General features: G+C 42.6%; 1 protein-coding gene across 2 annotated transcripts in view; it reads left to right on the top strand.

Annotated features, from left to right (window-relative positions):
- Positions 1-20,594, top strand: part of prkar1b (protein kinase, cAMP-dependent, regulatory, type I, beta) — a 62,903-nt gene that overhangs the window by 670 nt on the left and 41,639 nt on the right. Inside the window, exons 1-4 of one of the 2 annotated variants that reach the window (XM_070980934.1) lie at positions 11,031-11,336; positions 11,427-11,472; positions 14,519-14,689; positions 18,108-18,199. In XM_070980934.1, the coding sequence (XP_070837035.1) occupies positions 11,308-11,336; positions 11,427-11,472; positions 14,519-14,689; positions 18,108-18,199 (338 nt within the window). In that variant the 5' untranslated portion in view covers positions 11,031-11,307. Of the gene's footprint in view, positions 1-799; positions 988-11,030; positions 11,337-11,426; positions 11,473-14,518; positions 14,690-18,107; positions 18,200-20,594 lie in introns of those variants that run through there. The other variant, XM_070980933.1, reaches the window with a different exon arrangement.

The raw sequence follows: 20,594 nt of genomic DNA, 5'->3' as shown, positions 1-20,594 counted from the left end.
CATAATCATAGCTGTTGTCAGTTGTCATACAGTGCTATATAATTTGCCTTGCCTCCACCTCCTAAAGTGTTTATTTTCACAAATAACATTATTTCGATTAAAGTACCAGTTTGCAACACGTCCATGTTCAGTCATCTTCATCCACAAAGGAACATAGTAAGGGGCTACATGGTCATGCATCAGATGCAGTAATGCATCATTTGTGCATGAGGTGTGTACTCTTATTAAGTGTGCTGAATACTGTGAAAGGTGTGCACATTTGTCCAGGGATCCTGGTTAATGAATATGTTGTTGTTAAAATCTTAGGAATTGTTTATAGATAAAATGACCAGACAGGATTCTCTATTTTGGGCTAAACTAGCTAATTAAACAACCCAGAATTTTATATTTTTGGATGGTTTATATCATCATATTGCCCAATCCTATAACCCATGTGCCACTAACTTTATTACAGCCATTTATAGAATTGTTTATATTGTTCAACTCAGAAAGGTAATATCCTCTTGCAACAATCACCACCATCATACACTGTCTGTTTTGGGCACTGACAGCAGTTCATGTCACGAGGTCCTTGACAGGAAACTTAAGCAGCAGGCTGTGAAATGTTCACTCACCTCCTTCCCACGATCCATTGCTCCTCCATTCTCTATCATACTGTCGTCTTATCATGCTGTGTGCACTGCATTTTGCTCCTCATTTCTGTTTTCCTCAACCCCCACTACCCTGCTCTACCCCCTTCTCTACTCTGCTTTCCCTCCCCTCCTCTCATGGTCCACCCTGTTTTCTCCCACTGCCACAGAGATAAAAGATAAGATGGCCACCTCCTCCTCCACTCTGGAAGAAGACGAGAGTTTGAAGGGCTGTGAAATTTTTGTGCAGAAGCACAACATCCAGCAGATCCTCAAAGAGTGCATTGTGAACCTCTGCATCGCTAAGCCTGAGCGTCCTATGAAGTTCCTGCGGGAGCATTTTGAAAAGCTGGAGAAGGTTGGTGATAACAAAGTTTTGTGTTTGCATCACTTAGGTTTCTTAGTGTGAGTCTCTGTATTTGTAATGTGGAGCTCTGTGTCGCCTGAAATCTTGTGTGATGAGCTTGAAGTTGTCAATTATACTGTACTTTTAACCCAAATATGATAACTGACGTCTGTGTTTGTATGTGCTGGTTATCAAATAGTGATTTCATAGTGATATTAATATTTTCTGACCATAATATAGCAAATGAAATCATCTTTGAATAATGTGACTGGTTATTGCAGGCTCAGTTATGCTGTTTTAATGTTGTGGATGCTTGTATGTGTAAAAATACACATCTCATCGAGTGAGCTGGCATTTTATTTGTACCGTACACTGTAAACAAACACAGTTTTATTTGTTTGCTCCATTGTATCTCCTCAACTGATATTTGTAACACCATCACATATGAACAGGCAAAGAACGTCCCAGCTAGCTGCTGTATTAAAAAAAAACAGACTGTTCTCGAACTGATAGAAAGGAGCTTTCATTTTTCATCCTATAATAGGGAGAAACCATTTGGGAATGTGAGAGGAGCACCCATAAAAGGCCAGTGTCCTGTTTCCAGGCTCAGGGAACAGACTGTTTGTATCTGCCTGTCTGTCTATCTGTCTGTCACACATTCATGAAATGATAACAGCTACACAGAGAAGGGTAGGCTTTTGTGAGAAGGGCCAAAAGAAACATCATAACTTGATAAAAGGTCAAAACAGGGGCAACCTCTGTCGCACATTCATCGTGGCCCACAAACAACGTGACTCCTCAGAGTGTGTGTGTGTGTGTGTTTTGTGTCTGTCTCTTTTCAGCTAATGCGTTGGCTCCAGCTGGCACCTCTATAGTGGCAAGATGCTTTTTATGTGAAAGCTGCTTCATCGATGCCTGCTTTATTTTGTAGCAGCTTTTTAAGCTAAATAAGTTGGAATACAGTAAGAGGCACTGTAGAGCTTAAGATACAAGCAAATTCAGCTAAGATTGTTGGGGTTTTTCACCTTTTTACGACGTATCATAGGACACACAGACAAATTGTTATTGTGCCTACTATGTGAGATAAATTGTCTCCAAAATAGGATGTCCCAGAATTCAGCCTAAATGGATGTTCTTTCCCACCATTTGGCTTTGATCACGCAGAGACGCAGATGGGTAGTTTGCTCATGAGCGGATCATGAGATTTGTTTCTTTAAACAATGGGCTCTACTCTTACACTTCTGTTAAAATAGGTCATAAAGGTGTAAGAGGTGGAGCTTCCATGCTGGTGATTTTTGCCTGAGGAGAGTTTAGGGTTTGATAAGAAGCCTCCAACAAGAGAAGTGATTGTAAAGCAACATCAGATATAGCATGGCTACAGTTCACCATCCTGATGCCTGGAGGAGGGTCTCCATCGGTGCTGTAATGACGTGAAGTGTGAGTGTGTTAGCATGTGAGAGTCATCTGATTTGATCAGATTTCAGCATGACAAGTGATATTTTTACCCATTTGTATCCTTTGTCTCTGTGTTCAAGTAGATTATATTTATTCATGCATCATTTATTACCATGGTATGTGTTTATCTAGACACACCAGTCAAATTTCCATTTACTACAACAGCATATGAGGCCTCGGTCTGAGGACAAAATGTGCAAAAGTTTAAGGTCAAGGTCACACTGCTGACTTTGGATGTCTGCTATCAGACTCTGGAGCAGTAACCCTCACAGAGCTCTGTGGTGAAGGAGACAGAGTGTTGAAAAGAGCACAGCATTGATAGTGGAGCTACTGCTGCTGTTAGTGGAAGCCGTAATGCTGCATTGTGAGGGAGGCAGCCTGAATACTAATGGATGTGATAGAGCTCAGCAGAAGCATACAGTAGCAAGTTGTGCGTGATTCATCATCATTCTGTAAAATGACATACTGCACACGTTCCCTGTGTTTATCCCATCTCCCCAACAAGTGAGCCTGAGGTGCTCTGTTGTGATCAAAACCTTTATGTTAAGAAAATGCATAGTGTGTTGTATGAAACATAGGTTTAAATTTTACAACGTTGATATGCTCATGCTCTTACTGAGAAGAGAATTTACAGTATGTAGGATTAGCATTTAGGACTAAATTGCTTGCATTGATAAATATGCTATTGTACAAATGGGTATGTATTTTCCAGAAACTGGGCTGTGGTGTCCAGAGGCACCAGTGCTGGGTAGCTGGGCAAGGATAAAATATATTGTTAATGGTGGAATAGCATGTGACATGCTCCACTCTCTGCTGTACTCATCTGTCACGGCCCTTGCAATAAGTTAATGTGTTTAAGCTGTATCGCTCTGTTCAGTATTGTTGCCTGCGCTGCTGCAGCTCCACTTTTCATGCAAGAATCAAACTATCAACATCACTGCTCCTGCTTTCATATAGCATTTAATCTGCCCTATCTCCACCCCTGCATCGACCTGAAGGCTCTGATTTTAGCATCAGCTGCCGGTTGTAACCCCACATTCTGCGCCTGTGCTGGCTGTCTGCTGCAGCAAACATGAAATGTCATCAAAAAAAGCTATAGTTTGACTGCTTACATGATTGCAGCTCCACATTTAATTTTTTGTTTACATGACAGGGAATGCTATTTTGACTATCCAGAGGAGATGTGTTTTGAAGTTTTGCTCCAATGACAGGTGGCCCAATATCAAGAGGAGGCATGGGGAGGACACATCCTTCACTAGTAATGATTTTAATGTATAAGCTGGGAGACTTTGTGGAATAGTTTTCCACTGTGATGTGTCGAAAAGCACAAGTTCATGTACCTATTTAAATACTGTTTATATAGTCTGGTGCAGTGTTTGTAATGAATTAAGGTGCCCATATTATTTGACTGCCAAAATAGACACTTGATTCATGGCATAAGAGTCGGTAATCTTGCACTTACACTCAGAATATCTGTGCACATATTGATGCTATAATGGTACGTTATCATTTGATGCTCCTTTTGTGGAGACCAAAGTTCAGGATCAAAGCAGCATCATTTAAGGTTGTAAGGATCTGTTGTTTTGCTTAAGGAGCTGGGCTTGAAAGGCTGTGTTGTTGAGTGGTTGTCAGTTAAATCACCTGTTGTATACAAGTGGTCAGAATAAAAACCTGCAGGCTTCCAGCCCCCAGAGGTCCACAGTGGCCCAACATTATACCAGTCAAGCCTTTGAAAATCTCTATGTAGTCAGTCATTCGTGGAATTGAAACAGGCCATGTTGTTTTGCGCTGTCCTAGTTATTTAAGAGGCTTACTGTGCTCCTTCCCTCCTGCGCAGGGTAACTTCTAGGACAATATTTGGTTCAACAAGCCATGTCCGTTCAACCTGGATTTCATTTTCATCTCATTTTCTAAATTTTGTGTTATTACTCTTAAGCGTGATCAAAGCTCAAATTACTCAAAATATTATACTTGATGCATTCAAAACTTTTGTTTTACAGTGCAAAAAAAGTGCCAGTAGAGGAGAACAACACACTGAATTTAAAGTATTTTGGCGAATCAAGGTGCAATGCCGTGCAGTCATTCAGTAGGAACCACTGGCACAAAATCCACTTTTGTCATCACATTTTCTCCTGTACTTCACCCTCCGTGTTCCTTTGTGTTTCTCTTTCTTCTTTCTCAGCCATTTTCGTCAGCACTCGTCGCCCACTAGAGGCAGTAACCTAGGCAACAGTCGAGGGTAGATAGGCCGTAGTCTATGCTCTGTTCAATGAGCCCCTTTATTCACAAAGTTTATTCCACCTCACCTCTCTCTTGTGTTCAGGTTTTGCCAATTAGATCACTGGGGTATTCTTTCTCCCCATATGCCAGACCTAACCTCATTTCATATCTGGACAGGATTGGTTTCACACAGCATTCATAGTCTTATCTGGAAAATCTCTTTTGTCTGTCTCAACGCCATCTGCTCTCATAGTTTGTTTCTTTGATGTTTTGTTTTTTTTTTCCCAAAGACACACTTTCTTTGTTTCTTTCTTTCTATTTGGTCTGTCTTCTTGTACTCCTACAGTGTCTCTCTCACACACATGCGCGCTCAAGAGCCGCTAAATCATCAGTCTGACTAGTTTGTTTTTGACTTTTGTTTTGATATAATAACATGTCGTTAGTTCTCAGCTGACATTGTGAATGGGGAAATAACACGCGTCCAGCTCCCTTTCATCCTGCCTATTTATGCACGGTAATGATGCCTTTGATCGCTACAACAGTAGCTTCTGATGGGTGTCCTCATGTCCCTGTCTCTATCAGCTCAGCACAGAATGTAATTGCAAGAGTGAACTTTAATTTGTGCCTCGCCACACTGTGAAACAACAACATGTGACACCTTAGCTGGCTTTTCAAAGTATTCTGCCAGGATGCTTCCTATTTGTTAGTGTGCTTGGAAGTATTATTTACTGGAAGTTTGCAGCATAACTGTTTAATTTTTCAGTGGAATATCTGTAATTAGGCAGTAAATTTGTTTCGTTTTAATACAGAAGCTTATTGTAGGAGCCTCCAGCTCAAGAACAGCAGGGTTATTGAACAACGATGAGCAATGAATGAATTTATAACACACAGTGTTAATTGTTGCTGTGTTGTCCATACGATCATGTGCACAATAAGTGAAGATTCCTGCAGATGTCTATTTGAGATGGTCAAATGAATGCTGCTGTAAACCAGAAATGGTGACTTTTTCTCATCAGTCTGCATCATTGCAGAGCTTTCCGACAGGCAGCACTACCTACAAGTGCCAGGACTGAATGTGTGAGTGTAGATATGTTACTCAGTGTATCAAGTGGCAGCTGCCACCGCAGATGTTTTATTGAATTAGGCACATTGCATTTTCACAAGGCTCCAAAGTGTTTTCTAGCAGCTGACGTAGCAGGCTTTGTCCCATGAAAATCAGCTTACAAAGACTTCAAGTCTTGCTTTAGATTCCTGGGGGCATATTCATAAAGATTCCCCATGAAAAGAATTGCTCTTAATGGCCAAATTCTAAGAAAATTTGTAGAATTATGATGTTTTTTAAGAATTCCCCCTTACAGTTACACTAGATCCTGGTTGTTGGTGTAATTGATGGGAGAACTATGTTTATGATAGAGTTATATCAATTAACACAGCTGCTTATGTAAGCTGGCTGACAGTTATGAAAGATGATGAAATCTGAGCCATTTTCCACCGTTAATAGGTCTATTAAATAGATCACGTGCTAAAATTACCAGCATGATAACAAATGAAAGCATATAAATATAATCTCATAATATCTGTCTGTCTATCTATATCTAATGACTTCAGATGCATCTCTCGCTTCCTCCTGTCATTTGCACTGCACACAACACTTTGATCTGTACATAACATGCCACCTGCACTGGTGACCAAATGTTCATGACAGCCGTCACTCCTCATCTCCATCTGCATGTGTGTGGTGTTTGGACATGAGTTGAGGCTGACTTCACGCCTGTTCTGTGATCTCAGATCAAAACTTTGCAAATGCTGCTTTGTCGTGTTTCCATTAATTTCAGCAACCAGGTTTAGATGCTAGGCCTTTTTGCAAGGTCCTGTTTTTCATTTGCCATAGAGCACTTGTGGAAAGTTTTCATTAGCCACTATATTTCTGCCAAAGGTTGAAAATCCTAAAAACTGTTGATAGTAGGGCTTTGAGATATGACAATAAATATAATGTGAAGACAGAAAAACGCCTGTCGTTTCATATTGTGCTCCTTCATTTCATCATTTAGTTCATCTACAACAGTATTTTTTGTCATGGGACAATGATTTGCATTGTTCCACATGGCACTGATGCAGACAGGAAATTTGCATTAAGGCAACACAAACAAGCATAAAGGAGAGTGAATATGACACAGAATAGGGTAGTTCCAATAGAGGAAAAGATAAGATTAGAAAAGACTTTATTGATCCCGCACCAGGGAAATTAAGTAAAGAACACAAGGACTTGGACCAGCCAAGACAGAACGAGTAGCTTTCATTTGTCGAGTGTATGAATAAAAATGAGAGACAAAGGCCTTTTATGTGGTCATTTTATCTAAGCTACTTATTAATTGAATTTACAGAAAATATGCTGCATCGAGACATGTATTCTCATCTGGATATGAAATGACCCATCTGATTTCGGTCATGTCACGCAGACCTAGATCGTGAGGTCTCTGGATAATCCAAAGCAACGTGACCATTGCTGTCGGGTCTCTCTGTCCAGTCATTACTGTATCAGGGTTGCAGCAGATTTTTTCAGAGGAAAACATCATTAAACTTTGCCAGATAAAACCAAAACTCCTAGATATATGTGTTCACACTAGTCCCTAACAGTTCCTGCATCCTCTGTGTGTTTGTGTGTATCTTTTTGTGGCTGTGTTGATGTGAGTTGTTGTGATTAGCAGAATGTTCCTTGTGTTCTTCATGCTCACAGGGCTGTCATAAGTTTGTGTCTCATGCATCACTCCTGGCTTTTTACAATTTCTCGCTTATCCCCCTTATCCCTCGTCTTATCTCCCCCCTCTCTTTCCTCAACAGCCATGTCCATGCAAGTCTTTTTTTTTTTTTTTACGCATCTGCTTTTGTTGCCCTTTATCTGTCTTTGTCATGAATAATTCTGTCTTTCATGGTTTCCATGCTTCACTGTCTCCATTTCTTTATCCCAAACTCGACCTAAAGCAGACATATTCCCATCATCCATGCATTGCATTTAGAACACATTTAGATGAGATTTGGCTTTAAATGAATTAGCTAAGATTATTTATGACCTCTCAAGCTCATTATGTACAATGCTTATATTATTTTAATTAGATTATTGGTATTTTTATTTCATGTCAAATTTGAAGTATTTTGTAAAGACCTTAAGAAAAGTGGTATTTAATTTGAGTTATTACATTTTCTAAACCCCTGTAACTTCTTAAAATGTAGCACAACAGCATCAGGAAAAATATTTGCGTCTTGACGTCTCTGGTGTATTTTGGCCAGAGCTGCATTCATCATATACTCTCGTCTAGCTTCCCCTAAAGTCATAAAGCATGTCAAGTAAAACAAATGTAAACCCTGCTGCATCGACTCCCAGCACATTGCACCATGGGAAAGTTCCTCAGACTCCCTGTCTGTCAGCCTCTGTCTCCATCCCCTGTAAGATGAGAAGCCTTTCTGTGATGCCAACCATTCAGCTGTCAGCAGGACCTATCATAACAACTCCACCAGTCTCTTCAAAGGCCTCTGATTGACAATTTGTCATGAGGGTTTGGTTGTTTGTTGAGTCCGCTGAGAGCATTAGAGGAGAATTAGTTGTAGGTTTGGATTATCCCCCTTGTCTTCTGCTTTTCCTTTTGTTTGTTTCGCTTTTTCCCTGTCTCCCTCTTCTTCTGCTTTATGACTACTTAGATCCATCTCCTCATGTGTGTGCCAGTGATATGTGTATGCACACAGCTTATTAGCAGCACAGGTCTAGAAAATGAAAAACACACAAGGGTTTTCAGAGTTTTTAACACAGTGTAATTAGTGTCTCCAGCCTGTGTTTGTCATCACCACCATGCTAGGAGCAGGGTATTCTGTCAAATCAGCCTGGGGTGCACGCAGTGACCCGGGCCTAAACCTCCTCCCTGGCCCACCCTGGGGCCCCTACAGGTAAATTGGACCCCCAGCCTGTTTCCCTGGTGGTCCTTCTTTGTCCTCTCTCATCTGCCCGTTGCATCCCTCCTCCCTCCCCAACTAATCTGCGCTTGGTGGGAAAGAAAGAGAGAAGGTGTCAGAACAGAGACATTTAGTGTATGTGCACATGTCAAGAAACCATGCAGGATTCAGGCAAAATGTGATCCTGAGCCGTTAACCAATGTGATATCCAGACACAGCATTGATGAAGCAACTATATACTGTAACTGTTACTTCCATTATTGATTAATCAGAAGATGATTTGCTTGATAAATTGGTTAATTAGGTTTATACTATTTTCTATAAAATACCTGTAAAATAGTGAAAAATGGCCATTACAATAAGCCCAAGCTAAACCATGTTCAAATGGTTTATTTTGTCCAACCAAACACTCCAAAATCCAATCCAGGTATTCTGTTTAACATTTCAAACTAAGCAAACTAGCAAATATTCACATCTGAGAAAGTGAAACCAGCAAAATGAAAGTATTGCAGATTAATTGTAAGGTCACTAATCAGCACACCAACAGTCTCAGCTCTAAAGACTTCCATGTTCAATTTTGATTTATAGGCTGCACGGTGCCGTCTTGATAGATGTGAAAAGAGCTGAAACACTGACCCCCCAACACTGAAAGAACTCCCTCCTCCAAGCATGAGGAATTACTGTTTAATTACAGATTAACAGGTACGTTTGAGGGTTAAGATTAGAGAGTTAATGTAGCAGACTGAGAGTTAGAATTAGCATAGCGAGGCAAATTTGTTTGCGTGTGTTGCAACCATAAAGAGACTGAACATCACATACACGCAGTCCTACTACAACAGCGAACTTTCCGTCCATTGTGGTGCTGTAAATGGTGTGCTCCGCTGGTGGATCAGCTCTCCATGCTTCATTACCTGTGTGTGTGTGTGTGTGTGTGTGTGTGTGTGTGTGTGTGTGTGTGTGTGTGTGTGTGAGTGTGCATGTGTTTGTGCGGCACCTGGTTGTTTTTGGTTCACTTGCATGCTTTCAGACCTGGCAGTGGAGAGTGAAATTGTGTACGTCACTGGATTAGGGCTGCCTAAGGTAACCGCTTCTGGGTGTTTCCTTTTTTCTAATAACGGGTTGATTAATATTGGTTAGTCACAGCTATTAAGATGAGAGTTAGTCATTGCTTTTGTTCCTATCTGCTTGGTGCAAATTGGTTCAGGGAATGAACAAAACAGGAGAGGCCTATTTTAATGTGACGCACCGTCCATAAATGAGTTGAAACTGGAATTGATAATGGTTTAATAACAGTGACTTTCAACTGAGCGTGCATGCATGGCTTTGCATGTGTGTCTTCTTTTGTCTGTATCTTCGCTCTTTGTGTGGTAATCTCTGACCCACACTCACTCCGTGCACGTCTAATGGAAAGCACACTTTTTTGTACAGAGCTTCTGTGTCCTGCTTACGCCTGTGTCCTCTGTCTCCTCTCCTCTCCCTCCTCTCCCTCCTCTCTCTCTGGCATCCAGCCGCCGATGATGACGCAGGGAGAGCAGAGGAGAGAAGGAGGCAGAGCGGGGAGACAGACTCTGACATAGGATAATAACACTGATTACAGAGTAGAAAATAAATAGAGTAGGACTTTGCTTTTGGGGAGATATTTAATGTTATTTGAAATACGAATCACCTCAGACTGAGAGAGCATAGCGAAGAGTTAAAACAGTTGCAAAAACCAACTGCAGATGTTTTGCTACTGTTCATAGCCCTGGGGATCATAAACAGCACTGCCTCAATCTGCCTAGCCTGTGCGTCCTTACAGATAAACTAAAGCAAGAAAAAGTTTGCCTCTGCTGCTGGTAAAGACACACTGCAGCAATTCTCAGCTCACCTTGGACTAATGAAGCCTCCTCTTCACACTGAGCCATAAAAAGTCATACTGCATGTGTTTCCTGTGTCCCTGAGCCAGAACACTATGAGGACTTGTTGGAGGCAGACACAAAGTCCTCACTTGATGCCTGACCCTCTGACCTAAGAGGAAAGCGCGTGGGTGGAGCCGGAGATCAGTAGGGAGTGAGAAAGACACTACATGGTACAGACCAGTGTTTGGCACACAGGGAATGTATGGGACGAAGATGTATCCCCGCGGGAACGCTTGGAGCTGGTGCTAAACACACGCACACACATGCCATTTGGTCAGAACAGAAGTCCGTATTGAGGCAAGTGACGTTTTTCCTTCTGTGAAGTGAATCACTGTCGATGTGTGGCAATCTGTCAACAGGCGTCAGAACTGGTGTGTGTATGTGTGCGAATGTAGGTGTGCGAGCCACCGTCGCTTCCTGCTCAGACTCACCACCGACTATTCAGGGTGCTCACAGTACCCAGTTGTCATAGTGACAGGGGGAAGCAAGAGGAGCCCGCTCATTGCGCCACCTGATTGTGAGCGTGTACGCGAGAGAGAGGGAGAGAGGGGGAGAGAGGGAGAGAGACGCTGGAAAGCAGAGACAGAGAGTTGCGCAGGAGCGATGGAGATACAGGCTTTTTGCTGTGATCAGTGTTTTCATCAGTAGTCTTGTTCTATAGCTGCTGTGTCGTGGGGATTGCAGACATTTTGCCGCTCGCGCTCTCTCTCACACACAAACTGGATTCTCTGCTTACCCGCACACACACACACACTCAAAATCTGTGTGCATACACAACACATACACACAGCAGCCACTGTACTGGTGTGGCAAAATGCTGCTGCGGTATGACATGCATGTCAGGTGTGTATGAGATGGGGATCCATGTGTGTTGATTCTCATGCACACTTTGGCACACTAACACTTTGACTTGATGCCCGGTGTCTCTGACAGGCTGAGGGACACACAGCAGGCCTGGCCAGGGGCCCTCCATGCCATGGTAAATACCTCTGCTAACAAACTTAGAGTGTAGTTAGCCTCCTGGAGCTAACCTGCAAGAAGATTTATTGCAAGGTAGAGATACTTGGTACTAGATGGAGTGAGCGTGTGTGAGAATTTATCACTGACTGTCCGAGACAGCAACATGTTAACAGTGTTTGCTAGTTTGTGACTCTGACTTGTAGCTTTTTGTGAGGAGAGAAATATTTATTTTCAGTGCTTGAAAGAAAGGGAAGTGCTGTGTTTGTTTTGGTTTTGCCTTCACTGTCTTTGGGGAGTGAAGTGTGTTACCTGATTGGCCACCTTGATTAAGCTGAAATGTGTGAGCTCTCCCTGTACCTGCAGTCTGCCTGTGCATGTGTCTGTTAGATCGTGTGCATATTGTGTGTGTGTGTGTGTGTGTGTGTGTGTGTGTGTGTGTGTGTGTGTGTGTGTGTGTGTGTGTGTGTGTGTGTGTGTGTGTGTGTGTGTGTTGTTGCTGCTCTCTGGCTCTCTATCTCCCCTCTTCTCCTCCTGCTGGCTGTGTTCCCTCAGGCAGTGACTCTGCGTAAGCAAGAGGTGTGTGTATATGTGTGTGTGTGTGTGTGTGTGTGTGTGTGTGTGTGATCTGCAATATCACATTGTTTTACACAGAGCATCACAGTCACTTCAGGACCTAATGAGCAGGAGAGAGACAAAGTCAGACAGAGAAGGGAGTGAAAAGGGGAGAGAGACTGTCACAAAAAGATCATTAGATGAAAGGACACCAACTCAAAGAATGAATGAAAGTGTAAGCTGATGAACGCCTTCTCGACAACTGTCTAACTGGCTGCTGTTTTCTGTCATTATAGCGTTGCTGTGTTGTTGCTCCCGTCCTCATTACATTATGCTGCTGAGATGAGTGAAACAGATAGTTGAGGAAGAATGTGCAGAGAAGTGCTGAGTTGTGAGGTCTGGATTTGACAGTTCTGTTTTGTCTCAGCTTTCAGATTATATGACATTATGTCTCCTCGCCGTCTCCACCTGTTCGTCTCTCTCTTGCTCTCCCTCTCTCTTTGCCGTCTCTCTCTCTCTGTCATAGGTTGTGTCTTTCTTCCTCTCTGTCTCTATCTGTCACTATATAAGCAGAGAGATGTGGCAGCAATTTCTGCTCCCAGCTCAAGGCTCTCAGTAATGACTTTGCTCCCAGCTGCTCCAGGTCTTCTTTTTTCCTTCTCCCCTCTCTGGCTTTGTAGAGAAAAAAGCTGCTTCACTACATTTCATAGAAAATGGTGGTACTTGAATTATACAACGCGCTCTAAAATTTAGGGGTGCAATGAACTCAACAGTGGCATGATGGCTCGAGCCAGCACTTTCCTTAATTGATTGCTGTCCTTGTTTATGATCGATAGTTGATTAAATATTAAAAGGTTGTCGAGTACAAAATGCTTCAACAACTACATGAGTTATTGTTATAGCACAACCAAAATACTTATTAAGTAAAAGTGCATTTTTTAAATTCATGGATTTATGTGATCAGATAACATAAACGTCACGTTGAAAGACTGAACTACAACCAAAGATTAGACTAGATATATTATTGATTAATCTGCTGGTTATTGTGATCTATAAAATGTAAGAAAGTGGTGAAAAACGCCCGTCACAGCTAGCTAAAGCCCAAGGTGACATCGTTAAATTGCTCACTTTGTTCAACTAACAGTCTGAAACTCAAAGACGTTTTGTTTTCTATCATAGAACACAAAGAAAAGCAAGAAATCTCAACAATTAAGAAGTTTGACTGGCGAATATTTGGCCTTGTAATATTTAAACTCTTGCTGATGAATTTTCTGTTGCTTAACTGAGACTGAATATCATAAGAGGACACAAAGCCTGACCAGTTCATCCTAACACAAAGACCTGCTGCCTACATTGAGGCTGTCCCAGTCTTCTGACAACAGGCTCCTGTCTTATTTGTTTTGGCTGAACATGAGCATGTCTGCTTTGTCAGGAGAGAGTGTTCATTACACCTTGTTGATAGATTAAACTCAGCAATCATGAATTAATCATGAATGTCCCCCCTGCAAACTCAAATGAATATACTGGATTTAAAAATCATCAGGCCATGACACCAAACCACCCAGCTGCCTGCTGTCCTCCACCTTTACATAATTTCTCTCTCTGTTTCTGTTTATTTCTGTCTGTGTGGTGTCTCTGCACTTTGCTTATTTCTGACTACAAACACAGCGAAGCAGCAAAGAGATGAAATTGTCACTGTACAACACAATATGTGGCGGTGAATAAGACTGCCGTTGAGTCGATCACCACTGTGCTCTTAGACACTAAACCCACAGTGGCAGCAGGTGCACACCAGTCATTATCGTATATAAAGCGGTGGATGCTGGCTACCTTTCACGCAAAGTGTTATCACATCGCTCTTGTCTCGCAGCACTTTCACGTATTTACAACCCTACAGTGGTTTTATTGTGTACTTATGCTAATGTGTTAATCAAGTGTACAATCAATAATTCATCACCTGCAGGGCATTCAGCAGTTGAAATAACAGCCAGCCACAGGCATCCCCTCTCCCCTCTGATGTCTTTCTTCCTTGTTGTTCATTATGTGAGAGGAGGAGAGTACCTGCCTGAGCCTTCTTCCCTCTGCATGTTCAGGCCTGCAGATATTAATATTTCATGGCTTTCACTTCATGCCACAGCAGCCAGATGTCCAGACAGCATGCACTCAGGACTGGAACATGCCCACTGTACTTTCTCTGAGGTTTTTTACAATTCTGTTATATTATTTGACCTGGTTAAGAATCCACATGATGCTTGATGTTGGAAAGGGCGCTCGGAGAGGTTTGTCAGCCCATCTTCATGTGATCGTTGGTGAGGTAAAAGAATAACAGTCGCACTCAGATGAGCTTGCCTGAAGCTATAATCGTAGTTGCATCTATATTTGAAGAGTTTGTCAACAGGGGCCCTGTTTTAATAGACCATTTGTATTTGTAAAACTTGTTCTTTCTCCCCCTCTGTGGCCCTCTCTCTAAGCTTTTCCCTCTAACAATCTTGTTTGTGCTCTTGTTTTCACAGGAAGAATGCAAGCAGATCATGGCACGGCAAAAATCTAACAGCCAGTCAGACTCACACGATGATGAGGTTTCTCCCCCACCGCCTAACCCTGTTGTCAAGGCCCGACGCCGCAGGGGAGGCGTCAGCGCCGAGGTCTACACTGAAGAGGACGCTGTCAGCTATGTGCGCAAGGTCAGCCTTGAAAGATGGATGCATAAGTAAAAGCATCTATGCGCAGACGCATACATCCACAAACAGCCAGTACATACCTGCACGAAAATGCATATTTGCACACAGATGCAATGTATATACACAAGAACACAGGTTTTGCACAATTAAAACATTACAGTTACAAACACATAGTAAATAAATGAATATGTGCATAAGGTTGGCTTGTCCAAGACCTTCCCTGGTGTGATAAATTTAAAATACAGTCTAGTTTAATCAAAAATATCAAGCCGACCTTTTGGCTGGTTGTTGTTTATTTGTTGGATGTTGAGCTGTCCTTCTGCTAACACCCACTTAAGAGCATAAATGTTAAACACATTCATCGGAACAGTGCAAAAGCTGTGTAAATTCATGAGAGAAATTAATGAACACACTTGAACATCAGTGAATTTATTTGCAGCAAAATACACAGCTGCTTAACTGATGTTGAGCACATATGCTGAGATTCAACTCTGTAATGTTAGACTGACTGTGATAGACTGCACGTAGTTGATTGTCATGACTTTGAAAGATGTACTGAAGAGAATAGCAGTTTTTATTGTTCAGTACAGATACATGCACACAAGAAACCTCAAAAAAGGTTACTCAAAAAATCAAGTTATGCAGAAAAAAATATGCAGAAATGTACTGTACTTACTTAGACTTCAAGAGGCAACTTTCTAGAGATTATTTTAATGAGGATACTCCATGTGGTTGTTTTTTTGCTGCCCTCCCGTATCTTAAGTCTTTGTCATGCACATGCGCGCATGTAAAAACTAACCCTAACTAACAAACCCTTTCATGTATACATGAAGAAGAAATCAGCTTTCACCAGGAAAATTCTAGCTGCAAAATGTCAAATGTTTCTAATCCCCTATCCTGATTACAGGAGCTGGGCTCCCTGCGCACATGCTGCTTATGAAATCAGGTTATTGCAGAAAGCTGTGTATATAAATACACTGCCTTATTTATGTTGGGGTTTATTTATCATCTCAGGTTTGTAAGACAGTATGACAGACAATATGGTGGAAAGGGGAAGAGAAGCCCAAATCGTTTCTTTTGTAAAGTAACTTTGTGTTTACTCGTTTTGGACAGCGGGGTGGCTTTTAGCGTTATCTGTCATCTTGCAACCTCCTGTGTCCATTCCATAATTTAATTATGGAAAAAAGGTCTTTTGCCAGAAACTGTAACTCACCTTTACACACTTTCTGACACATAAATCACACACACACACACATGCACACATGCATGCACGCACGCACGCACGCACGCACGCACGCACGCACGCACACACACACACACCCTGGTCGTTATATTGTAATCGTGCTTTATTGTTCAATTGTAATTAACTTGACATGCCATTGATTGCTGGGTAATGACATAACTGCATGGACCCCCATCACCACACTGCAATCACATGGTCACTGGAGCATGCAGTGTGTGTGTGTGTGTGTCAGGTGTGTGCAACTCACCCACATATTTGTGTTGGCTCTTAGGCCTCTATCAGACATTGCAGTCATCTGTCATGGCTACAAGCCTGCCCCCATCTCCAGCCTCATTTTCCTCACACGTGTCCCTCACAATCAGAGACTTGACAAACACACACACACATGCAACAACTTACTCATGCTGGAATTCTCGCAGCCACACCAGCTGCATGTTGAGAAGAAATTTATTCATGTGATCACCCAACACAACAGACCGTCAGAGAATGCTGAGTTAAAATCAAATTAGAGTATGAAAACATGAAGAATGAGAGACGATTTCTCTACTGGCCTTTGATGCAGCACACACACACACACACACACACACACACACACACACACACACACACACACACACACACACACACACAAAGAGCCTATGTGCCGACATCTTCCTACATCATCAGTTCCATTAGTGACTCCACTGTGAAAATCAGCAGCTGTTTAACAGAAGTCAATCAATTAGCTAGCCCTGCTCATCTGATTAAAAAGAGCTTTGCTGTGAAGTGCTTTGAGTCTTAACAAATTGTGAGGCCTGTCGGTCAGTCCTGGAAATCACATTAACAGAATGAATCGCAAGCCTGGCAACAGATTGACAGGAGCTCTCTTGATAGGCTGAGAACAAAATGGGCATGGAGTCAGAAAAAGTTCCTCCAACTTTAAAAGGTTCTTGCGGCATTAAATGAGAAACTTTTGGATTTCCAAGAATGTATCACAGCTAACGTTGCACCGTATGCTATGCTGTTGATGTGGGCTTCACTTTTTGTTTGTCTTACATTACTATTGATTAATACACCATCAGAATTTGATTCCTCTCATAACTGCCTGTAGCTTTAACTGTTCCATCATTATAAACCCATGGTTCCCCATGAGGCTATACCCCAAATTTTCTTTTTATTTAAATTGGCTAGAGCAAGATATTTTAACATTAACCTGACGAGGTACTGTGGAAAAAACAGAATCTGAATCCGAATCATAATTTTTCATGATTCAAAAGCTGAGTGCCCTGACATTTATCGATCCCCTGGGTGACAGTACTGGAGCTGGATCTTGTGGAGGATGATTTGGCGCCTGACCTAAAATCTGCATCTGAGAATTGCTTTTATTACTGAGCCTCTCTGGACAGATGTGTCCTCCTCCACCTCAGTTTCCAAGCCAGACCAGCCTCTTTCTCCTTCTGTCCACTGTAGCCAGTAGCCAGGATGGAGTACTGCAGATAGATAAAAATTTTGGTGCTTTTTTATTTATATGTGATGTGGTTGTGTGTGTATCTGTGTGCATGTTGTGCACACTGCGTGGTCGTCTTCATGTGGAGACATCTGTTGCTTTAACGTAATTACAGCCTAGCCCCTCCTCTCCCCCACCACCAGAGACAAAATACATACACACACACAAGCACAGTCCTCTCCTTCTTCAAGATATTCTGTATTAAGAAGAGTTTAGTTCAGTCTTCTGACTCTTTCTCCTTCTCTTTGCCTTTCTCACCCTATGGTAAATGGAGCTTAAGTTCTCTTCTCGGATGCCTCCTCATAAATACAGACTTCTGTGGCTCTGTTGTGGCTACAGACTTTGCCATTCCCTTTCCATGTAGACACACATAGACACACACACACCACAAAGTCTGGGACATGAAAATGCATGTTTTATGAATGAGTTCAGGCCTCTCGTGAATTTTTAAGGTCTCTGTGACATTTTGAGTGTAATCCCTGAACAGATGGGCTTTCCCAAAAATACACAGACACACGTGTGGGATATTCCTTTCAGAGTTTGCCAGCGTGCTGCTCTTTAATTACTCAATTTTGTCTGCTTTTGAAGTCAGGCCTATTATGTGTTTGTGCTGGTTTGTTTCATGTGTCCACCTGCATAGTGTTGTTGCAGTCTGCTTTACTGTAATGGATATTACTGCCTTGTCTACCTAGGTGATCCCGAAGGACTACAAAACCATGACCGCCTTGGCCAAGGCCATCTCCAAAAATGTGCTGTTTGCTCACCTGGATGACAATGAGAGAAGGTACAAAGCATTTGTGACCCCACTGAGTTCTCTAATAGCTTAGCACAACACCCAGTGTGATGCTAGCAATCCATGTTTGTGTGTGTCTGTGTGTGTGTCTGGACAATGAGTGCATGTTTGCTGTAAGCTGATAAAATCATGAACAGGCCATTGTTCCAGTTGAGTGTATTGCCCTTGTGGCCACTGTGTGCCAGTGTTGCCTGCTTTGGGAGCATTTCAAGTCCACAGAGACACCGGCAGAGCGAGAAGGAGGAGTGAACATGGCCAGATGTGGCAGATGAGGAGGGGTATGCAGCAAAGGGTGGGTAAGGGGCCAACTGGATGTGTCTGTGTGTGTTGCATTGCATTGTGTTGTTGGTTGTTATGGTAATCTGTGTGTATGTCAGTATCTTGGTGTATTCAGATATGGGTGGTGGTGCTCAGGAATCAACAATTCTCCATAGTCGTCTTGGATAGAGACGGGTGCCAATTTCCCTCCATCCCTCCTTTTTTTTTTAACCATCTGCTCCTATTCATTGTTATTTCACATTCCTCCTCTCTTCAACCATCCTCTCTCCATCCCTCCATCTGTCCCAGATCTCCAGTGATGTCTGGGTCTGGCTCTGACAGGAGGGGAGTGTTGTGGGAAAGGCTCTCAGGTGGCTGGCAGTCCCGCCCGCCAGCCAGAATAGTGTTTCATTGGCGGAGAGAATCCATTATGCCCCATGGAGAGGAAAACACCGGCGCTTTCCTGTTGGCTGAAGCCTCCACACTCAAAACACTCTTTCCAGTCTTTCGTCAGCTGACAATTTACCGTGCTCCTTTGGCACAAGCATGCAGGCCTCTGATTGCACGTCAGTGCCTCTGAAGCAGCCCTGAGCACAGTGCAACATGTGATGGATCCGGACAGTCTGAAAACCATGCACTTGGGTGGCTGATGTGGCAGATTGGAGTTATACCACAAGAATATCTAGCAGTGGACCATAAACCATCAGGTTTTAATGTACTCAAGGCCTCTTGGCATGCCAAGCTTTGTAATGGCATCATTGTCAGCCCTTGGAACCATGCATGATATCAAATTTATTGGACTGGCTGTCATGTTTGCTGTCTCACTGCACACGGCTGGCAGCAGCCATTAATGCTATGCACACAGGAATTCACTGTTGTGGGATTTGTGAGTGAATGTGCAAGCAGCAATGCTGAAGACTCTTAGCTAGCTTTGTTTGGTCTGTTAGATTGGGCAGAGACATGGCATTAAATTGGCTATGCCGTCCTCTAACTATCTGTCTCTCTGTCACTCTTACAATCTTCCTCACTCTTTTCTGTTCTTCCTCACTCTCCACTTCCAGCTGATGATGCTGGAGTGCTGGCTGTTTGGCTGGCTGGTGGTCTCATTGTGGTTATGTTGCTGTAGTCGCGCCTGGAACCCCCACCAAAAGAAACGTACTGATGTATGGCCAATGTGATCCTCCAGCATTAATGAAAAACTGCACACAGCAAGGGCCTTTTTGCACGCGGCTTAGTTGCTGTACTCTACACGGCCTCATCAGTAGGCTTCAGCACAAAACTTTGCTTGAGAAGGAGCATCTGTGATTTCTGCTCATCCCAAAACCTGTACAGCCTCGTTTATCTTCTGTAGTGCTGTATATCCCTGCTACTGCAGACAACAAAACAGAAACTTCAGCCAAACTCAGCTCCTGAGCAATAATTCCTGCTTGTTGATGCCTTCTGTCATTGGCATTGATGAAGTCACAGTAAGAAGTACATTGGCTTCTTTAGATGTGCCAGAACTGCCAAGGACTGACGCATATTAACAGATGGAGTCTGACTGCACTGTCCTCTCTCTCTGTCTCTCATTCACTTTCTGTTTTAACCCTCTTCTGTTGCTTTGCAAACAGCTAGCCGTTTGGGTTGTCAGATGCTGTTGTACATATGGTCTCACTGGGTAAGAAGGTAGTGACATTTGCTCCTGTTATGGGCCTGTGCTTGACATCAGGAGGATGGGTCAGTGCATGGTTACTCGCAAATTTCTTTCGCATTTTGTTCAAAAAATGCCTCAAAACATTCACAAATGCTTATTTTTGTTTGGTGGCTGTGTGTGAGACAGAATGAGAGAAAAAACAGAGGCCTGATAGCTGTGTGTGTGTGTGTGTGTGTGTGTGTGTGTGTGTGTGTGTGTGTGTGTGTGTGATTCGTCACTTGTAAGCTGAACACCACACAATTTGTCCCCCCATTAGCACTATATTATGCTATCATCCCCTTCAGTAATGAGCAAAACGAAAACAATGAAGCCCTCTTTGTTTCTCTGCTCTCTCCAGTGCTCTCTTTCATCTCTCATCACTATTTTCTCAGTAGCCTTCTTTTTTCCCTGTTATCTTGTCCTCTCTCACCCTGTCTTCATAATCTATCTCCTCTT

Source organism: Chaetodon trifascialis, chromosome 15 (genome assembly GCF_039877785.1).
Source record: "Chaetodon trifascialis isolate fChaTrf1 chromosome 15, fChaTrf1.hap1, whole genome shotgun sequence".
Lineage (NCBI taxonomy): Eukaryota > Metazoa > Chordata > Actinopteri > Chaetodontiformes > Chaetodontidae > Chaetodon > Chaetodon trifascialis.
The sequence above is the reverse complement of the archived record's forward strand: the minus strand, read 5'-3'. Positions and strand labels throughout refer to the sequence as shown.